Here is a 21,260-nt window from a genome sequence, read left to right as displayed (position 1 = left end):
TACTAGGTTTACCTTTGGAGCACACTGAAAATGCATTCCAGGCACAGGGAGAGTGGTGACATACATGGTAATGCAGCGGTAAAGGTATAAAGTTCCTATTATAAAGAAGAACCTTCGTCCCACTATTGATCTGAAAAATAATATTAAAGAGAGATTGTTCATGTAGTTATGCTATAAGTACAACTCCATAAAAAGACTATGCCTGCAAAATTCAACATATCTTTCCCACTCTTAATCTGTATTCCATAGCATAGGATAATGAGTACAACAGGAAAACTGTTACAGCCACATTCTTATTTATTCATTTATAAAAAACATTTTTCTACTGCAATGTCAAAAAATATCAAAGTGGTTTGCAACAATTATATATACATACACAATAGAAACCAAGCAAAAATTTAAAATCACAAACAAGCTAACTATTGCAGAATATGTTTCTTAATTGTCCACATAAACCTGCCAGCATAGAAAAGTTTTCAGCAGATGTTTAAAGTTAAAATGGAAATTTCCTGCTGAATCTCTACTGAAAGAATGTTCCACAGGACTGGGCCAATGACACTATAAATTTTACAGTAAAGTTTTGCATTTTTCAAGATTTGCAACGTTTGACTGCAATATGTCTATGTTATGGGCACCAATATACTCCAAAAAGAGCAATTCATACTTGTGGAACTACTAAGACATGCACTTCTCTATTATTTAACCACCCAAGTGTATCTTATGGGTTCTGTTATCATTGTTGTATATCACTTTTAAGGTTAGATTTTAGGAAGGTGGCATATACATATTTTTGAGTAAAACAGCTGTAGAGCAGTGACAATTCCTGCAAGACTTGATTGCTTATTTCCCATACAACCAACTTTGGGAAGCTGCATAATTCATCATGTTACTAGCTTCTTCCTGTATGTGGTTGTGACCATAGAACTACTCTCTGCATGAAGGGTTTGGCACTGATGAACTGGAATACAGATAGTAGCACATATTAAATATTTGTTGTGCTGGTTTTCTTTTAGGTGAATTGAACAATTCTACATGTGTGATCTCAGAAGTATGTCCCATTGAGTTGAACAGGAATTAATCCCAGATAAATTGCTATAGGACTGCATCTTCAATCACATTCAGATTAAATATAAATATGTTGCATCTTTGTTACAAATCCATTTGTTTTAAACATAATTATATAAAGAAGGAAAAACTGATAATCCAAAATGTTAGGCAACACCACTTACTATTTCTATAGCAGCATTATTGCAGACTTGCATGTATCTTTTTTCTAGTATCTCAGTCCTTTCTTTTGCAAGTCCACATGATTAATAATAATTATGGTTAATAGGTAAAACTCTGAATTCTCTCAGGGAGGGCCAAACTAGATGTGTCCTTAATATGTGTACTGTTCACTACATATCAGTTTTTCCTAAGCTACCTGCACAGCTGAGGAAGCTCAGTTCTCACTGTAAAGGAATCACTCCCCCATTGAGACTGGAATGGAAGTCCCTTCATACAGTTTTTTCCTAAAATCCCTAGCCATGCCATAAAACAGATTTCTATTCTGATCCCTGTAGGTAAGTGATTAATTAGTTAAAGACAGACAAGTTACATAATTGCCTATGTATTTAACTGACATCTAGTTTGGTCTTTAATAATAAGAAGAAAAGAAGCTGTGCAACTTACTTGTATCTGAGAAACAGCCACTGGATTGTCCATAATCCAAACAGTATAATTCCATTTATTTCTGATACAGAAAAAGCCCATTCTACACGATCAATATAATCAAAAAACTTATCTGGCAATGGAGGACTGAGCTCCTTGGGAGGCACCCTCTCATGTACGGCTGTGATAATGACAGTCGTTAGAATTAAGTTGAAGACAGCATACACAAAGGCAATGCCTGTTTTCCACCATTCTAAAGGAAGTTTGTTTCTAGATTCAGCGGGCATAGAAATCTGTATATAGTCTGGATACTTCTTAGTGCCTTTCCGCAAGCCATTGGATAAACCCTTTGGTTTGCTGCTGTTGTTCTTGTTCTCCTCACTGACAGTGAGTGTGGGTCGAGCATAACCATTTGCAGTTTCATTGTTCTGGACTTCCATGTGCTCTTCAAGCTTTGCTGTCTCTATGGTATCCATCAGGCCTAACACGTGCAGCAAAATTAACAAATTCTTGTCTGATTTCTAATATTATCTCCTGCTTCTTTTAAAGTCTGCCTCCCGTAATTCCAGCCAATCTTGGTCCTTTAATAAGCATGTAGAAACTGGAGATTCCAATTTAACTTTCAATTAAGGCTTCAGTTTTCCAGAAAGAGTCTCACAAGCTTTTCCTCCAGGGACCATCAATACATTCTCTGCAATTAAAGTTGACAAAGATGTAAAATTTGCAAAAATCATCACAGTTACCTCTGCATGTATGTTGGACAGCACAGGTGGCGACCATTTCTAATGTCCAGTACAGCTTTCCTGGGAGATGGCTGGACATTAGATTTGAGCTCTTAATAGTTGCTTTCAGTACCTAGCAATTCTAAAATGCAAGTTGCTGGGCATCAAGCTTATCCAGAAGTCACAACTTCAATACGATAAGGTCCTTCCTTTTTATCAGAGTTCTACAAGCTTGTGATTTATTATGTAGAATGCAGCCCGCCAGTAGCCTTACAACAACCACACACAAAATTTATTATCCAATCACAAGTAAACACATCTCTAAAACATAGACCCATTTGAGCGCTAGGGGGCAGTTAGATAGTTGGTAGGCTGCATTTGACTTCATAGTTGTGCCAAACTACTATAATTTCATAAATATGGGAATAGGTTGTGGCTATTCAGCAATGCCAGATAGTTACACTGTGTACACTCCTTTTGATTATCTTTACTATTTCAATTTTCCAGTCTGAGCCCTGCCCCAGGGAGGAGAAGATGCCTTTTGGTACGTGAAAGTCTAATCCACTGGTTCAAGGCATCTCCATGTTCTGCAAGTCACTTAATTCATGAGTAATATCAGATACAGATAGGGCAGATAAGTTTGATGGGACAGATAAGACTTCAGCTTTTAAAGTATGCCCATTTACAAAGGGGAACAGAATGTCCTTAAGAATGAGGAAAATACATTTCTGTCCCTATGTCTTATTCTGCTCTTAAATGTCCAACCATTTCCCTTTTAACATGCTTGCCCTTAGATACAGCTGCAAAGTTCTTTTTGATCTTTGCTTTCTCTCTCCCCTATCCATTATGCAAGCCAAGCCTGACACTATCCTTTTGATCTCTAGAAGCAGCACCAAATAATCTGTAGCCATTAGAAACCAAGTAATTTGTATGCTCCAAACACTGAAAGCAGTTGGGTCAAGATCACCAGGAACAATACACAACCAAGTAAGCAGTCAAAGGAATGAGTCCTGAACATTCTAGTCACTGAAGTTTATTTGTTCTGGCTCACCTTTGTTTTCACAACAGTGTAAACAAAAGAATCTGTCAATACAATATCACTCCTTTAGAAATAATGCAGTCAGTACAATAACTGTAAATCCAAATGAAGTTAAAAATAAAATGAAAATGAAAATCATTCAAAACACAAAGTGCAATTTTGAATGAGCAAACAGGCAGACATTGGCTTCTAATGTTCTAAAACCTTAATGTATGATGACTATATTTTTACGGACAGTAAGCAAAATCTAAGTTTTCTATTTACGTGGTGCTGTAAACTATGGTTAGGCTAGCATTGGTTGGTCAAGTCATTGCCACAAGAGAGGCTGAAGTGTGCTTTGAAAGTTAAGGCAATATATTAGATATACCGTATTTTTCGCTCTATAACACGCACCCGACCATAACACGCACATAGTTTTTAGAGGAGGAAAATCCGTAGGCATGCCACCCGTAGGCATTCCCTCCATAACACGCACAGACATTTCCCCTTATTTTTTAGGAGGAAAAAAGTGAGTGTTATGGTGCAAAAAATACGGTAATTCTATGCCCTTCGGAACCAAAAGATATTGTGGAACATTTTCCTATGGTCAGTATTAAGGGCAACAAAGAAATATCATGGGAAGGAGGGGAATGCAAGAATTTGTTGAGGCAGGTCACACTATAGCCAACAGATATGGAAGAGTCCTAGAAATATCAGCTGATACCTAGGTTCAAACTGAGTAATAGTTGAGCATTGGGGCAATCCCCTTGTTTCGGACCAAGGGGAGGTTGTCGTCCTCGCCTGCCCCTCCAAACGCTGGGATATCCTGGTAAAGGGATCAGGGGGAGTGGCCATGTCCACCCTATTTGATGGGAACACCCTATTTGATGTAGGAACCCCCACCTGGATTGACCACACGTCGCTTCCAGCAGGCGGGCCAGAAGTATTTAGATTGCCCCATGCCCAAGCCAAACCTCTTTCATCTGTGTTCAATAAATTTGTGGCCTGTTTTTACCCAAAACCCAGTCTTATTTATAGGGGTTGGGGTATAGGAAGTCTGATGCCTTGTTCTGCAACAGGATCAAGTATTACAGACTACCCTGAACTAGCAAGGAGGATGCCTACACATTGTTTTAGGAAATGGGTTTAGAAAATACATACCCATGTCTTTGAATGCAAGAATTAAGCATGCCTTCAATTTTAACCCAGACAAAAGAGAGAACGATAAACTAATTATTAGGTGTTTGAGAAATACTGCTTTAGATTGCAATAATTTGTGTGAAATATGTTTGCCTTCCAAGTAGCAGCTTAATCATCTCCCTCCTGGCACCTCATCTGTATGTATAGAAAGAAACAAGTATGTTCATGTGTATAACCTGTAAGCTTGAGAAAGAGTGATCCAGGATACCAAGTCCACATAAAAGATGTGAATTGGGAGAAAGTCTACTATATTGATTGTGCAATATTGTTTATTTAAAGAAAACTGGCTCCTGCTTCTCCTTCCAGAATTCAAGTTTATTAGAACTGCTCCTTGTCACTGGCTCTCCCTGCTCATTAAACCCTGTTGCCCCTTCAGCAAACTCCGCTGCCTTATGGGATATCTTTGGAAGAAAAAAAGCTAAGAACCCTACACAAATCCGGAGTTGAGTCCCTAAAACAGTAGGAACTAGTGTTTCTCTGCACTCCTTTCTTGCCTCACCTTTTTCTTCTTCCTCCGACAGCAAACAAAACAAAATCAAAAATCAAACACAACAGAATTTCCCATGACATTTGAATGAGGAAACTGATGTCAGGGCTCCATACAAACCAGAATATCAAAGCAAGGAATGCCTACTATTAAAACTCAAATTCAGTTCAGTTTAAGCTGTTTTCAAAATGAGAAGATAAACTTCACTGCTTCAGTAAATGAACATATACTGAAAGGAGATAGTTTTATGTCCAGTAGTGCTTCTCTTTGGATATCTTATCCCTGTTGTTGTGATATTTAATAATGCATTCTACATGCTTCATAACTCTGCAGCACAACCTGCGGTTTTCCCAATATCATAGCTTAAAGTCATCATTAATTGGATTTGTTACATCCTTGTGTTGTACTGTACAAAATGATTTTACCAGGTTTTTTATATCCACTGGCTAGTGTACAAAACTGGCAATGTCTTTTAAGATACTCAGTCATAAAGAACCAGAATACAATTGCATTATGCTTTTGCTTTGGCCATAGGCTATTTCAGGCCAAAAGGCTGATCTCCAAGTATAGCTTTCAAGACACAGGAGAGAACCATCAAATCAAGGCAGACAGCAAGCTTTTCTCAAATCAAGTACTTTACTTTGCAATATCATTTATAAACATTAGGCATAAAGCTCATTAGACAAATGATTGCTTCTTTTATGAGCAAGAGCAAAACACAGTGACCCATTATCACCATAGTTTCAAGCACTGCATTTTAAACACAATACATTATAAGCAAAGCATGTTGAGGATAAAGGATGAAGCAAGTTGGGATGTAGAGTCAACTTTTGGTTGTGCACTGGAATAGAGAAGAAGTCAGAGTTCAGGGTGGGGATGAACTCCATAATTATCATACTTGGTAAAAATAATTGTCCATCTGGGTTGGACTAGATCAGAGGTTCCCAACCTTTTTTTGGCCATGCCCCACCTAAGCATCTCTAAAATCCTGATGCCCCACGCCCAATGATATATAATTCTTATTATTCAAAAGTGAACTCCTATTCATGTGGAGGAAGCCTAAAAGGCCATTAACTTAGTCTAAACAAGCTCGAATTGCCCTCCTGTGGGGCACGTGCCCCATGCTGGGAACCACGGGACTAGACCCTTGTGGTACCTTCCAAATTATGGAATTCTGTGATTCTATGATAAAGTATTCTCCAAAACCATTTGGGGCCCCAAGTGGATTGGAATTATTGGATTATCCCTATATCAGGTAAACCTGAATTTACAGAGACTGGTGTTGTTTGAGGGTAATGTGATGTGGACTATGCAAATTAAATGGAAATGCAAACAGCTGCAAACACACAGTAAAGTTTGATATGGACAAGCCCAAAGTTTAGTCATAGGCATTAAAAGAGAGTGAGTGAGTAATATGTACTTTCCTTTACCCAGCTAAAAAGTGTGAGTCAACAGTCAGCAAAAGGAAAAGTGTAATTAGTCACATGCCCCACCAAGAAGAAGTGGCTCAGCTATATTTAGGATGTGTCATTTATATTTATTATCACCATGAGAGGTTGTCAAGTGACATAGGAATCTGGAATATTTGTGTATTAATTATGTAAGAGTTGATACCTAACTGTAATTTGTTCCTAAATGAGGCAAGATGTTACCACAGAATACACAGCAACTAAAACATGGAGATAAAGAAATACAGTTACATTTTAAGTTAAGAAGCTTTACTATAGTTTTACTGTAGTCTCTCTTTCCATTTCTTGAAAATATAGACTCCTTGTCCATAGTGAAAAGTTTTAGCATTGGTACATAAATATAAAGCGATGGCAAGAACAACTATAGTAGTTAAAAATTAAATCCAAAGATACCTAGATTATTTTTGCTGTTCCTGACACATGATTTATTATTTTGTGTGACAGGAAGCAGCTACACACGCTATGCTGATGTATGACTCGAATGTTTTGGCTCCCAAACACCACAAACCCAGAAGTGTTCCAGTTTGCAAACCTTTTTTGGAAGCCGAACACCCGACGCGGCTTCCGCAGCTTACTATTGAGTGCAGGAAGCTCCTGCAGCCAATCGAAAGTTGTGCCTTGGTTTTTGAACGTCAAACAGGCTTCTGGAATGGATTCCGTTTGAGAACCAAGGTATGACTGTATTTTTATTTAACAATTTCCTAAAATTTATACAAAACTTTATTTTAATTTAGCACTCTTTATTCAAGAAACAAGTTATTTCCTGAAAAAATCTAAATCCCTTATCTTTCTCTGAAAAAAACACTTATGGAGGACAAAATTTGATTTAAGATGGCCAGGTGTCCTCTTTTCTTTTAGACCACCCAATATTTCAGGACTCTGGACAAAGGACTCTGGAAAGAGTCCTTTGTCCATTTGGTACCAGACATACAGGATGAGATATGAAGTGGTCCATCTTTCCTTCTACTATTAAAGTCAAACACAACAGCTACAATTGTTGGCTGGCTGGCTCTTGAGCTACAACAGAAACTAATGCCCCTGTGAAAGGCGAAGCAATGTTGTTCCTATGAACACTATGGAAAAAGGAATATACATTTCCTCTCATATAGTATCTCTACAAGGAAGAGGAAATGACGTTCGTTACCTCCCTCCACATTTGGAGTTTGAGTTCACACATGCAGCTTGTTTTTGGTTTAGGTTAAAAGAAAGAAAAAACACTGCCAGTCACCTTATCCATAGTAAGAATCTGCCACCAAGTAAAGGGAATCATGCTCTACTGCCAGTACACCCTATTTATTTTGTTTGATTAAATTTGGGGAGGGGGTAGTGATAAAATTATTAATAGGCAGTAATTGAAGGAAATTTTATTTTGTAGCAGAACCTAGATCATCTGGGTGGTAAATTAAGGATGAACCAATGCTGGTGATCTGGGGAGCATATAAATTGAATAATATGCTGGGGATTATTTGGATGGGAAAATAATTGGGTTTCTTAGGTAAAATTTAAATGTTAGTAATTATCTCTAACATTTGCACACAAACGAGCATATGCAACTCTGTGTCCTCAGCTTGGTTGTGTCTATCCTTTTTGCTGATGCATAACTGGTCACCCTGCAGGTATGCCCTTTACCTACACACTGGCCCTTTTTTCTTAACTTGTTTGTTGCAATATTATGTCTATATTCAAAGCTGCTACACTTTCTGTATTCATGCATGCCTGATGCTAGAAGACCAACTGAAGTGTAAAGTAAGGCACAGGCACCAGTTGTAAAACACAACTGTCTTCTGCATTAAGAGGTCACCGTTGATACTACTGCAAGTACAGTATAAGAGACAAATGTGAAACATAACTCAGTTAAGACTGGTTGCTATCTGGCTCCTCCTTTCCCACAAATGTCTCATGGGTCATTCCACTTGGTCATGATTCATAACAGCAACTATGCAACATTACATAACAAAATTTAGGTATCAATTCTATTTCCCCCTTTCCATCCCCACCCATTTCTTTTTGCACTGCATCTGTTAGGCGGTATAGCTGTACTGGAGCTGCCTTCAGTGCACTGGCAGATAAGTAATATATAAATGCAATAAATAAACAAACCAGTTGAGGCATGAAATATTCATCAACTTTAAAAAGCAACAACAACCAAAGAGCAACTAGTTTTAGCACTGTCAAAACTGCCAGCACAGACATTTCCCACATTTATATAAAGTATTTTCCCCTCATCTTTCTACCCAAGATGATCTCCATGGCAAAGATATCTCTAAAGGCCAGGGATGTTTAGACCTCTGATGTGTTTCAGGTTGTGAGTTTGCTAGTGTAACATTGGTGGCACTTATTCCTGTGTGCCTTATACCCAGAAAATGTATTGCTTTTATCTTTTTAAAGTAGAAAGTGGGAGGGGGGGCAAAAAAATCACAATTTGATAATGCATAACACATGCTTCTTAACACCTCTAGCAGGCCAGTACCTACAGTCAAATACTGGCACTTTGCAACAGTCAAGTTATGTAGCCACAACAATGACCACAGAAGCTAGGAGGAGTGCAGAGAGAAGAAATGCCATGGTGCATCTGCATTAGCAAAACCAGAAGCCTTCATCTGCCCCAGCTTCAATAAAACATGTCTCTTGTGTATTGGTCTCTACACCCACAGCAGACGATGTAACTCTCCAATCGTTTGCCTTTACCCCCGATGAGACACTCTTCCATAGTCTCTTGAGACAGACAGATGCCAACAACAACAAAAAGATGAGCAGTCAACAGAAGGAGATGTTCTTTGCCACTAACATCATACCAAATATTTCTGCCATCATATAATCAAAGAGGAATGTAATTCCTTTGGGGTGAGGAGAAATAATAAAAGAAACTAAGTATACATATTAAAAGAGGATTCAGCAGGCTGCACAGCAGAATCTCAGCAGATCTATGTGGCCCAATCACTGTAGACTATGCATTAGGTTGGGAATCAGTAAACATACACACAAGTTTAAAGAAAGTCCAAGAAGCTTAAAAGGGAAAAACATCCTACTTTTCCTTCTGACCTGACTATTTAAGATGTTCTTTGATCCAAATCCTAGGCACAATACAATGTCCCAAGTGACACTTTGAACTGCCATCATAACCAGTTCATGCTCAACAGTTTTACATAATGGCTGAGCTGTACATGTACTCAGAAAGATTCTGAGGCAACTCAGGGCAAAGTTGGAACTGTTTATGATGTAATCGTAATTCAGATGTGTAAAAATTCCTATTCAGAACTTTTGCTGAGCAGAGATTTGGTAGGTGGTAATTTTCATCAGAAGTCTTACATTTCAGATTCTTTCTTACGTTAGTCACTGTTTCATTTTAATGGTCTGTTAGTAATGATGTTTTCCATCAATATGTTTTCAACTGTAGTATCAACTATATGAAATAAATACTTTGCTTCTTATTGATCCCCTTAGCTTTTTCCTTGAACACAATATTTTCTTGCTGTCAGCCTCTAAAAAAGCTAGGGGTAAGTGCTCCTAGATCAAGTTACTTTTTCTCAGCCAAACCCATTTCATAAAGTTGCTAGGACACTAGAATTCCCCCAAGTTTCTTGTAGGAAGGATAAGATCCAATGTATGAAATAGAAAATTACCACATGCTTTGCATATAGAAGATTCAAGGTTCGATTTCTAGCATCTCTATGCAGGGCTGGGAAAGAATGCTGTTTGAAATGCTGTGGTTAAACTCTAAACTATGGTTTGTTTAAATTAAGCTAACTTCAAACTGTGGTTTATGAAGTTGCCTTGTTTCAAACAAACCACAGTCAAAATTAACCACAATTTAGAAGTCAGATGTAATGCTAAACTGCTAAATGAAAGCTTCCAATCACTTCATTGCAGTCACACTGGAAGAGGAGAGGGGGTTAGAAAGCCCTGGCATTTAAGGATCATCTAGGGTCATTCTCATCAAGATAAACTATGGTTCAGCATGATACCTAAATGCAACCAGTGTCAACTTTGACTGACACCAGTTCTCTATGGTCTCAGACAGCAGTGCCCACCTCCTGCTACCCATGATCGTTCTAACTGGAAGTACCAGGGATTGAATGAAGATTTTATGCCTTCCAAGTATGTGCTCTATCGCAGAGCTATGGCACTTCACCTACTAGTTCCCATTTATGTGAAGAATGTTACGAAAAACCCTTCCTTGAAGCATCAGCCATACAACACTAGTGATCAAAGGTTTCAGCAATTGGTGCACAGCAAACAGTACGGTATCAGGACTTCATATATCATTTATTATAGCCAGCCTCTTATTTTCTGCTGTTGGCCCACTGAAGTTGGGATGGGTGGCTTTTTAACCTTTGTATAACACCAAAATGGTCCCAACCGCCCTAGCTAGACCACTGTAAATACCAGCACAAATAAAGGTGTGCATGATACTCATTTGACAGTCTGGCTTTACCCAAAACAGTCTAAGTTAAAGAGGTTTCTATTGACACAGTTAAAAACTCTCACTGAAATATGTTATATTATGTGTCATAGTTGCCTTTGACTGGACTTAATCATCCAGGGGTCCTTTACCTTTTACCATAGTAACTGGCACATTAACACTATTATTCACCAGTAAAATGATTGCAACATACATCAGTGAGGTCCCGGTTATTCAGAAGCAACATTAGACAATCCTAACCCATTTATCTCTATAATCGAGAATCACTATCACTTGCCTGACAGAAAAATAGACAACTGTGATCTAGCTGCTTTCTGGAATTATTAGCAACTACATTAAAAAAAAAAAATTGTAATTCTCTCATTATCATAGAAAGGAACATCAAAAGAGCAGTCAGTATATTAGAAAAGCATTTCATGATGAGAAAGAGGCATGTCCTGGGCCACAACTCTTGTCAGTTTTGCTGGATTTTTAGCCGTATTGCTCCTTGACAGCTATATCTAAGATAGCAGGGATATATTATGGACTGCATAATTATGGACGTGTTTAAATAGAGATAAAAGAGAAAAGGAACTGTGGATGAAGAACTTTGACCCACTATAACATTTATAATATGGTATTACCACCATAATACAGAAACAATGCATTTCCCCCAGCTTAATTAAAGGCACTATGCATATGGAAGCAGGATGCCATCTACATGTGTAATTAACTGCTGTGTGTAAGCCTGTTTGCCCCAATGCTAGAACACCCTCCGTCCGCAACAAAACAAAACAGAGGAGGGTGTTCTGCAAGGTCAAGGTCTTGCCGCTTGTCTGCTCTGCCCCAAGGCTGGGGAAGATAAGAATGCTGCACGCCAGAAAGCGTTCCTCTCACCAAGAGGCACATTCCAGTGGTGATGTTGCCACTTATGCTTTCTGCCACCTGAGGCAGCTGCTTCGCCCTGCCTCATGGGTGGGCTGGCTCTGATGACAGAAGATACATAAAAATGCAGCACAAGTATATAGCATCTAAACAATCTCATGAACTTTAAAAATATAATACGATCAACAAAATCGCTTACATACAGATTCACACTACCCAAATCTAAATACACAACCTCCACATACACAATCACTTAACAATCAGACTCTCCTTACACCACAACATTGCTCCACCACTCAATTCTCACTTTACTAAAAATGCTCAAAACATTTTATTTTCTTGGCTGTGTTCAAGCATCACACTAAACTATATTTTTAGTTTGACACAAATAAGCCCAGGTGAACCTCAGGCTCACAATCTACTTGCCCTCTTTGCTCTAGTGCAGTTGTGAGGAGTTTGGAGGTTTCTGCTTACCCAGCTTCTTGTCAACTGGCTAACTGTGGTTAATGTTAACTGTCATTTCTCTGAAAGAAGTTAATATTAACCATATGACACAACAAGCTATATTTAAAGAAAAACAGAAGGAGAAGTTTCGAAACTCATCTCCAATGCCACACAAAAAGGGGTGGGGTATGAGTCTGAAGCTCATTCACAACAAACAATAGTTTGTTTATTTATATTTGTATCCCAGCTTTCCTCTAAAAAGCACACAAAAGGGCATACATGGTTCTCCGTATCTTCAACTTATCCTCACAACAATCCTGTAATGGTAGGCTGAGATACATTTCCCCTAGGTCACCTGGTCTCTCAGGTCCTAGTCCAATACTCTAACCACTACACCACAGTGATACTAGTAGCACAGCATATTAATGTTTGTGATGAAGCCTGAGGTTCTACCTTCACTATTTGAGGCACTATACCTCTGTGTGGCTGTTGTTGGGAGTTGAAGGTGAGGAGAGTGCTGTTGAGCTCTGGTTCTGCTTCTGGGCATCTGCCCAAGGGCATCTGTTTGGCCAATGTGAGAGAAGACTGCTGAATGAGACAGGCATTTGGCCTGATCCAACAGGCTAAAGGAGGATGAACCACAATTACTGACAACATCCATAGAGACTAAGCAAACTTAGATTTAATGACAAGAAATAGAAACATTATTTCCTCAGTCAATAAGACTTACTTCTAAACCTAGGGAAGCTCACATAACAAACAACAGTCCAATACTGATTAAGCCTATTTGTTATGATCCACAGCTGACATAATAAAGAGCATCTAAGAATAAGACTCTTGGCCTCATGAAACAACCTCAGGCTGCACCACAACAAAACAAATAGGGGTAATCTACAGGACTACAAGTTAAGAATACTGATCTGAAAATATAGCTATCTTGAAAAAATGGATTTCACTAATCTAAATTATTGTTCCTTGGGGGAAATGTTTTGTCTGTCCAACAACATCTTGCCAAATTTTTTATTTTGGATAATAATTCAATAATACCCATTTCCCTCCTGTGATTTCTTCCACACCCCCCCCCCTTCATATCGTTACAAGGCAACCCAATCTCTGAGAAGTGCGAGATTCTAGAAGTATCAGGCACGCTTACCAGGCTCTGTGTTTCCTTTTGGAACAAAGAGACACAGTGGAGACTGATGTCTTTATGATATATGATTTATTTACACATGTATACAACCTGGACCTAGATGGAGAGAGGGCAGCGAATTCACACCCCAAGAGGGTCTTCTTCCTCCTATTGCTGCAGCATTGGATTCCAAGAGACCCCAAACATCATGTCTGATCTTTTCTGCAGCATAAAACACACTGCCCATTTCATGCTCTTCACACCCCTCCTCCAGATTGCAAAAGGGACTTTCCCCAATTCGCTAACCTCATCTCCCACTGCAATTTTGCCCTTCCCTCCTAAAACTATGGCCTTTTTTGTTGTTGTTAACTTTCTCATCTCATGGAGAAGCTTTCCCAGTTTCTCTCTGACCCAGAGAGTCTCTGTTAATGGCCTTCCTAAAAGGCCCAACCATTCCAGTTATTATTTCTTGATGGTTCTCTTGCCAAGCTGTTTCCTGGACACAGAAACACTGGTTTAAACTCCAGCCCCCACTAGACCTTGGAATATGGGGGTGGCTTAAATTCTAACCCTTTACTGAATCCAGATATTTTAGGATAGTATTGCCTAGCCACAAACTTATAACATCGTTGAAGGCTTTTCTGTCTATTATATTTAAGATTAGGACACAATAATTGTTTAGCATGTATGCAAGTCCTCAGCAGATGTGTCATCCACATTCATCTACAATTTGCTCAAAGATATTGTGATGTGCATGGATCTCCATGCTTGGATGAACAGCCATGGACAGTACAATTATCACTTTATTACTATTTATTAAATTTGTATACCTCCCTTCATCTGAAGATTACAGGGTGGTTCACAACATATGCACGTAACTTTTCCTTTTACAATCCTTATTTTCAAAGCAGCCATGAAGTGGAACCAGGCCTAAACAGCAGCAGATTTAGTGTATTGTACAAATCTCTGTGAGCATAGGATTGTACCTGTGTGAGACAGTGGCGGAGCAAGCTGATCAGGCACCTGGGGCATCTGCGCCCAGGGGCGGGGCCAGCCGGGGCAGGATGCTCCTTGGGGCCTCCGAGGAGTCTGCCTGCCTCCTCCCACTCAGCTGTGCACACCCTATTTCTGGCACTCTTCCAACCCAGAAGAATACCGGAAATAACTTGAGAGCACAAGCGGATGCGCACGCTCTGGCCCACCAAGAGGTCTGCCAGGGAGTGGACCGGACTGGTCTCAGAAAACATTGCTGACCCCTGAGCTATACTATATACTTTATCTGAACTAAAGTTTATTAGCTAATCCACACTGTGACCTTTCTTACTAGTCTTCTGATACAGTCCCTTCACCTCTGTTCTGTATATGTCTAACATACAGTATTTCTATATAATTTTAATATGATTTAAGTGACTCAGAAAAACTGGCATTCCCCTGGTTTTGTTTAAAGAGAAAGACTGAGAGTCCTTTGCACTGGCACCAAATCACTTTTATCTTCCATCTTGTACCTACTGACATATAATATATACTAGCCACAGCAATGTGCATTCCAAAAAGTTACCTACCATTAAAAACTTGAAATAAAAACCCAAAAGTGTGCTATAATAGGCCTTGTAATCTAGGACAACTAATAAAGTATGGGTGGTTCACCTAAATTAAGTTTTTTAAATTAAAAAATGACTATATACAGGACAACTAAACTTGAAAACAAAAATTCTATAGCAATAACTGCTACCATGCACTTCTCTCCAACATGTTATTGCCTTCATTCAGGCAGCATCGGTTATGCAGTATGATGCCACATATCTATGCAGTCATTAACCACTCTTGCATGCAAAGATAAGCTATTAACCACAATTTACCATGAAAGAGCAGCTATTCAACTGTTCCCACCCTTTGTGCTATGACAGGAAGAAACAAAACCAGAGTGTTGGCACATGTTCGGCCAATTATTTGTTTGGTTTTTCTCTCCCAGTTTTTCTGAACAGGATAACCATGGTATACACATTAACCAAGAAACGTGTATTTTTACTATCTTACAGTCCATGTTTTGTTTTATTTTTCTCTACTTAAACTGGGAAATGTGCAAAAAATAGTGAGACGGTACAACTTACATTTTCCAAAGCTGAATATTTTACATAGGTCAGATGTACCGGTAAATCCAACTGATTTCAATTGGAATGTACTTTCAAATAAGTTGAACTGCAGTGTAGCTCAATCCTGCATATGGGAATAAGTCCCATAAGGTTGAATGGGCCTTACTCCCAAATGTGGTACCTTCGTTTATGAACTTAATCTATTCCAGAAGTCCATTCTTAAACCAAAGCGTTCTTAAACCAAGGCGTGCTTTCCCATAGCTGTGGGGGACTCAATTTACACTCAACAGGAAGTGGAACATGTTCTGCTTCCAAGGCAAAGTTCACAAACCGAAACACCTACTTCTGGGTTTGCAGTGATCTTAATCCAAGTTGTTCATAAACTAAGCTGTTCTTAAACCAAGGTACCACTGTATAGGACTGCTGCTTTCTCGGTAGTCACACTCTCCCCGTGGAATGCCGTCCCATCAGACGTCAAGGAAATAAACAACTATCTGACTTTTAGAAGAAATCTGAAGGCAGCCCTTTACAGTGGTATCTTGGGATACAAACACTTCAGGTTACAGACTCCGCTAACCCGGAAGTAGTATCTTGGGTTAAGAACGTTACCTCAGGATGAGAACAGAAATCGTGTGCTGGCAGTGCAGCGGCAGTGGGAGGCCCCATTAGCTAAAGTGGTACCTGAGGTTAAGAACGGTTTTAGGTTAAGAACGGACCTTCGGAACGAATTAAGTTCGTAATCAGAGGTACCACTGTATAGGGAAGTTTTTAATGTTTGATGTCTTACTGTGTTTTAAGTTGTTGGAAGCCGCCCACAGTAGTTAAGGCAACCCAGTCAGATGGGTGGAATTAATAATAATAATAATAATAATAATAATAATAATAATAATAATTTGTTATTATTTTATTATTACCAGCCCAATCCTATGCATATTTACTCAAAAGCAAATCCCACCAAGGTCAATGGCACTGACTTTGCCCAAGTTTCAGCTCATGGCCAGTATAGTTAAACAGTTCTCTGAGCAGATGCACATCTGAGGAAACAGTAGTTCATCTGTCTTGCAGAAACTTTCCCATCAATGCCTGTTTTAGTTCCTAAATAAATCTCACAGCATCTGCTGGGACAGTACTGTCTGTGATTCTTAATGCCCTTTGGAATAATCTGGGACAGTAGTGTCCATGGTACAATAAGCCTCCTAACAGGCTGAGATCTGCAAAGACAGCAATGTCTCTGTTAAGAGCCATTCTTCCAGCATCTGCTTGGCATATAGCTGTTCTGTATCCATATTAAAATGAAGTGTTATGGTACCCGCATTTATATAGTGCTAAAAATATTGTGTAAAGACTATCTTACCTAAATGCAAATTAGACAAGCTAATACTTACCATAAATATTTTGCAAATAAAACAAATTAAATAAAAAATATAATTCATAAGCTAGAGTAAATCATAGAAAAGGGAAAGTCCACATTCAATCCTATAGACAAGCAAAGTCCATTAATATACATCCCTTTGTAACATAGATTGCAAACATGCAGAGGACACCAATAGAGGAATGCACAAGTTGGCAAAGGTAGTTTTCTGCTCACATTTTTGAGCAGTTGGTGATGGCAGCCCTAGAACATTAAAGTGTCTACTTGGCTGCAGTCTTCAAACCACTTACTCCAAAGTACTCCCATTTTTGTAAATATGATTATTCTCAGTGGTTACAGCCATTAAGGGCTGCTTCTCATGTTACAATTTCATATACACAAACTGATCCTTGTTTTGCAATGTGAAAATGGATGTAGCTGTGCTCTTTTTTTGCCCAATACAGAAACTGAATCAAAATCAAGGAGAGTATTGTAAGGAGAAGGGAATGAGAGGCAAACACCTACATGGCAATTCTTAAACTAGAAGATGCACGCTGTTCCATAAAACAACCTTGACTATAGATGGAACTGGGGTCTTAAGATTTATTTACAGAAAAAGAGACCCTAAAGCTAGCAACCATTGCAGTCACAAACTTTAATATAAACGTAACAGTTACTAAAAATGTAAACCAAAATTCTCAACTGTTTTATGCTTCAAGATACCTCCCTAAGGAAATAACTGCAGTTAAAAAATGGCTTAGAGTGCAAATTATATCCCATCTATAATGAAGTATGGGATGCAAGTGGCGCTGTGGGTTAAACCACAGAGCCTACGGCTTGCCGATCAGAAGGTCGACAGTTCGAATCCCTGCAACGGGGTGAGCTCCCGTTGCTCAGTCCCTGCTCCTGCCAACCTAGCAGTTCGAAAGCACGTCAAAGTGCAAGTAGATAAATAGGTACCGCTCCGGCGGGAAGGTAAACGGCGTTTCCGTGCGCTGCTCTGGTTCGCCAGAAGCGGCTTATTCATGCTGGCCACATGAGCTGTACGCTGGCTCCCTCGGCCAATAAAGCGAGATGAGCACCGCAACCCCAGAGTCAGCCACAACTGGACCTAATGAAGTATGCAAACTATCATGCTTTCCTCTTTCTTTAACTGTAGACATACTTGTGTTTTAATAGGATACACGTTGAAAAGAAATGCTTGTTAGATATCTGCTTTCTTAATTTTGTTCAAATATTAATATAATTAATTATGTGAATGGAAAACAAACATGAAGTTTCCAATTTTCTACTATAGTTAAGAACTCAAAAAACACTAAGTTGGATGCAGAAAGTTTCTTCTGCTCACATTATTATAAACTCAAAGATGTTCTTCTACTTGCTGAAGCTTGAGAGGAATCTATCTATTGTAGCACTAAATGAATGCTTGGACAAGCATTCGTGGAGAGCTGCTAATAGCTAATTGACTTTTGCTCATGGTTCTTTGGATGCAAATTACTACATGCAACAGTTTCACATGATATACATATAATCTGAAGCAAATGAGAGATTTCAATATGTGGCCATTAAAAGTTTAAAACCCAAATGATGTATAATGATGAGAAGTGTTGATTAAGAATACGTATTTTGAAGAGTTGCAAAAATCTTTCAGTATCAAGTGCTCAAGGGATTATAGGATGGAATACAAAACAAAGCAATCAAAGTATAATTAGGATTCTTATATTTTAATTTATTTAAATGAAGTTTGCGAACTGATCATAAAGACTTTTATGGTCAGAGAGAGACTGATTTCTCAGCCTGATTCAAGAATGTGGCAGGCAGGAGTGTACTTTCAATGACAGAAAGAAAGAAAGAAGTCTTCTGGGAACAGACTGACAACTGTAAACTCATCAAAGTAACAGGTCACATATTTGCTAGTTATAGATTGTCTTCTTTTCCTGCCTAGTCTTCCTCATTCAGTAGCTATGTGTAATCCTCCAAACATTACAGAGTTATCTATAAGATTACTCAGGATTGAATGGCTTTGGGTTGCAACCAGATGGAAGTTACCTTAAAAAGTAATACACCTGAATACTAAATTTGTTTACTTTAAAGACAGGCCTGCTGTTGTCAATACCCTTCACTTCCAAATAAGTTTTAGATTTAAACCCTATATCTAAAAACCTGCTGCTATCTCTATACCATATCCCTCAAGCGAAATACTCAAGAATACAGTACAAGTACTTTTTTTAAGCAGTTATTTGCAAACATTTGTGTTTACAGTACCCACTACACAGATGGCAGAAAGACTGTAAGGCCACTTTTTGCGGGGGGAGGGGGACATTTGTCATTTATTAACAAGACTTTCTACATCCATGAAACAAGACTTACCAAACGTAATCTTACTAAGCAAAACAATGGGAATATGGAAAACACTTTGTTTTGTTTGCAAGCCGAAAATTTTTGTTTTAAAACAATAATGGGAGCCAGGCTCAATCATGCTTAGCATAAACCCATTAAATTCAATGAAACGTCATTTGGACACAACAACCTTATGGAGCAAGGTAAACTCCTTCCACCCCGGTTGGATTTTACAGAGCAGTGGGCTCACAAGTACAGTACATTGCAGCCCTGCTATGCATGTAGCTGAGGTGGAAGATGGACCACAACACTGGCCTGGACCTGGTACAGGAATCAGATCCAAATTGCAAGCAACGCTGTCACACAGATGCAGGGCCAGCTCTGGATCCAACAGATCCAAGGCTGGCTCAGCCCTGCCCCTGAAATACCACATTCAGCAGACAGAAGTGGGGAAGCTCCACTCCAGCAGAGTGATGCACAGGTAACTGGCTAACAGCGGCTGGGAGAGGTACACCTCCATCCAATTAAGCACCCCCAGCCTTACATAAAAAGGATTCAAATTGTTCTGCCTCTATTCCATGCAAGACTGAGCCTGAATCCAGCCCAAACTGCATTTCATACAGTAGTGGTCCAACCTCTGCTTTTAGATAATAAACTACGTAGTATAACAATGTTATGTGTACAAGCAACCTTACCATTAAAAAAAAAACATTATTCCAAAGTCTCTAAACACTATTCAAGATAAACTGAATTACAGAACATTTCTACACATTTCTAATAAAGCTCAGTCAAAACCAGCGGGGCATTACCAAGTTCAAAACTACTTCTATGTAATTGTGACACGCTAAAGAAAAGTTTACCTACATTTGAAGTTTTCACAATACATGTATTTTACGGCAATGAAACTGAGCCAGAAATGTTTTGTCAGTTTGTTTCATATTTACAACAAACCATCTTATACAGTCAACTTTTATTTAAGTCCCCAGAAACGTCCTTCTGCTTTGGATGCAACCTGCACTACCCTGGGAGTAAGTCCAATTGAACTCAGTGGGATTTACTGGTGAACTGACATGCAAAGGACTGCCCTATTAATAACTGGAGTCAAGCAGATAGAAAAATAAAAAGGTTTTGGTGGAGATAAAGAAGTTTCGGAAGCAATATAAAGCATTTTAAGAAAAAGCAGTACTGGGTTAGTTTCATTCACATATTTGGCACCACAAACCTCCCCCATCCCCCCATTAGATTTTTCTAGGGGGGGGGGGAGCGCCATGGAGTTTTCGTTCCTTCTAATATACACAAGTAACCCCTTGGCTGACGCACCAGCTCTTGAACTTACCTACTTAATTTGGAGAGGGGAACAGCCTCCGAACTAGTTCTGCGTTCCAGCACTCAGCAGGAAAGTCTCCTGCATAGATAGCCTCCAACCAAGCTCCTTGGCATTTGCAGTTCCTTCTGGCCAGAACTAGAGGCAGGCACTCCCACCACTGGGCTAGGAGCCGCAAGAAGAAACAGCTAGAAGAAAGTTTCCTTTTCCCTTGCAGGCAGCTCTCTCTCCCCCCCCCCCTTCTTCTTCTTTATTTAATCCCAGCCTCTTTACGCGAATGCCATACGCACCGTTACCTCGGCAGTGCAACAGCTGGAGAGGTTTCCTCTGCGCGAGGGCGGCTCCTGGGAGACGGAGCCTCGAGGCAGGCTGGAGTGGCGGGGCCGTGGCTGCTTCTGGAGGCGCCGCTGTGTTTACAGCCAGTTTCATGCTCTCCGCTCGTCCCCTCCCTCTCCCTGCCTCCCTGCCACAGCCTCGCCTGACATCATTCATTCTCTTACATTCACACACACGCCCACTCCATTTCCAAACAGTGAGTCAGCCTAGCCCTGCTCCTATGCGAAGAAGGCTGGGCTAGAAAAACCGGTTGAGACCGAGGAAGGGAAATAAAAATAAAATGAGGGGAGGGGAAAAAATTAATCGAGCGGGGTGGGAAGCCCTGCTCCACAGTCTGTCACTAAAGGTGGGGATAGGAGGGATCTGCTACAGGGATCAAGGCACGGGTTGGTGCATGCACTGAACTCGCG

General features: G+C 39.5%; 1 protein-coding gene across 7 annotated transcripts in view; it reads right to left on the bottom strand.

Moving 5' to 3' along the window:
• SGMS2 (sphingomyelin synthase 2) overlaps positions 1 to 20,969 on the bottom strand; it is a 29,898-nt gene extending 8,929 nt beyond the window's left edge. Inside the window, exons 1-4 of one of the 7 annotated variants that reach the window (XM_082237047.1) lie at positions 20,805 to 20,969; positions 20,527 to 20,679; positions 1,672 to 2,341; positions 13 to 130 (exon numbers count right to left, since the gene is read on the bottom strand). In XM_082237047.1, coding sequence (XP_082093173.1) covers positions 13 to 130; positions 1,672 to 2,126 — 573 coding nt within the window. In that variant the 5' untranslated portion in view covers positions 2,127 to 2,341; positions 20,527 to 20,679; positions 20,805 to 20,969. Of the gene's footprint in view, positions 1 to 12; positions 131 to 1,671; positions 2,342 to 9,588; positions 9,747 to 12,259; positions 12,358 to 12,753; positions 12,820 to 20,526; positions 20,680 to 20,804 lie in introns of those variants that run through there. The other 6 variants (XM_082237049.1, XM_082237045.1, XM_082237046.1 and 3 more) reach the window with 6 other exon arrangements.
• Positions 20,970 to 21,260: the final 291 nt, after the last annotated feature.

Source organism: Podarcis vaucheri, assembly GCF_965113315.1.
Source record: "Podarcis vaucheri genome assembly, chromosome: 9".
Taxonomy (NCBI): domain Eukaryota; kingdom Metazoa; phylum Chordata; class Lepidosauria; order Squamata; family Lacertidae; genus Podarcis; species Podarcis vaucheri.
The sequence above is the reverse complement of the archived record's forward strand: the minus strand, read 5'-3'. Positions and strand labels throughout refer to the sequence as shown.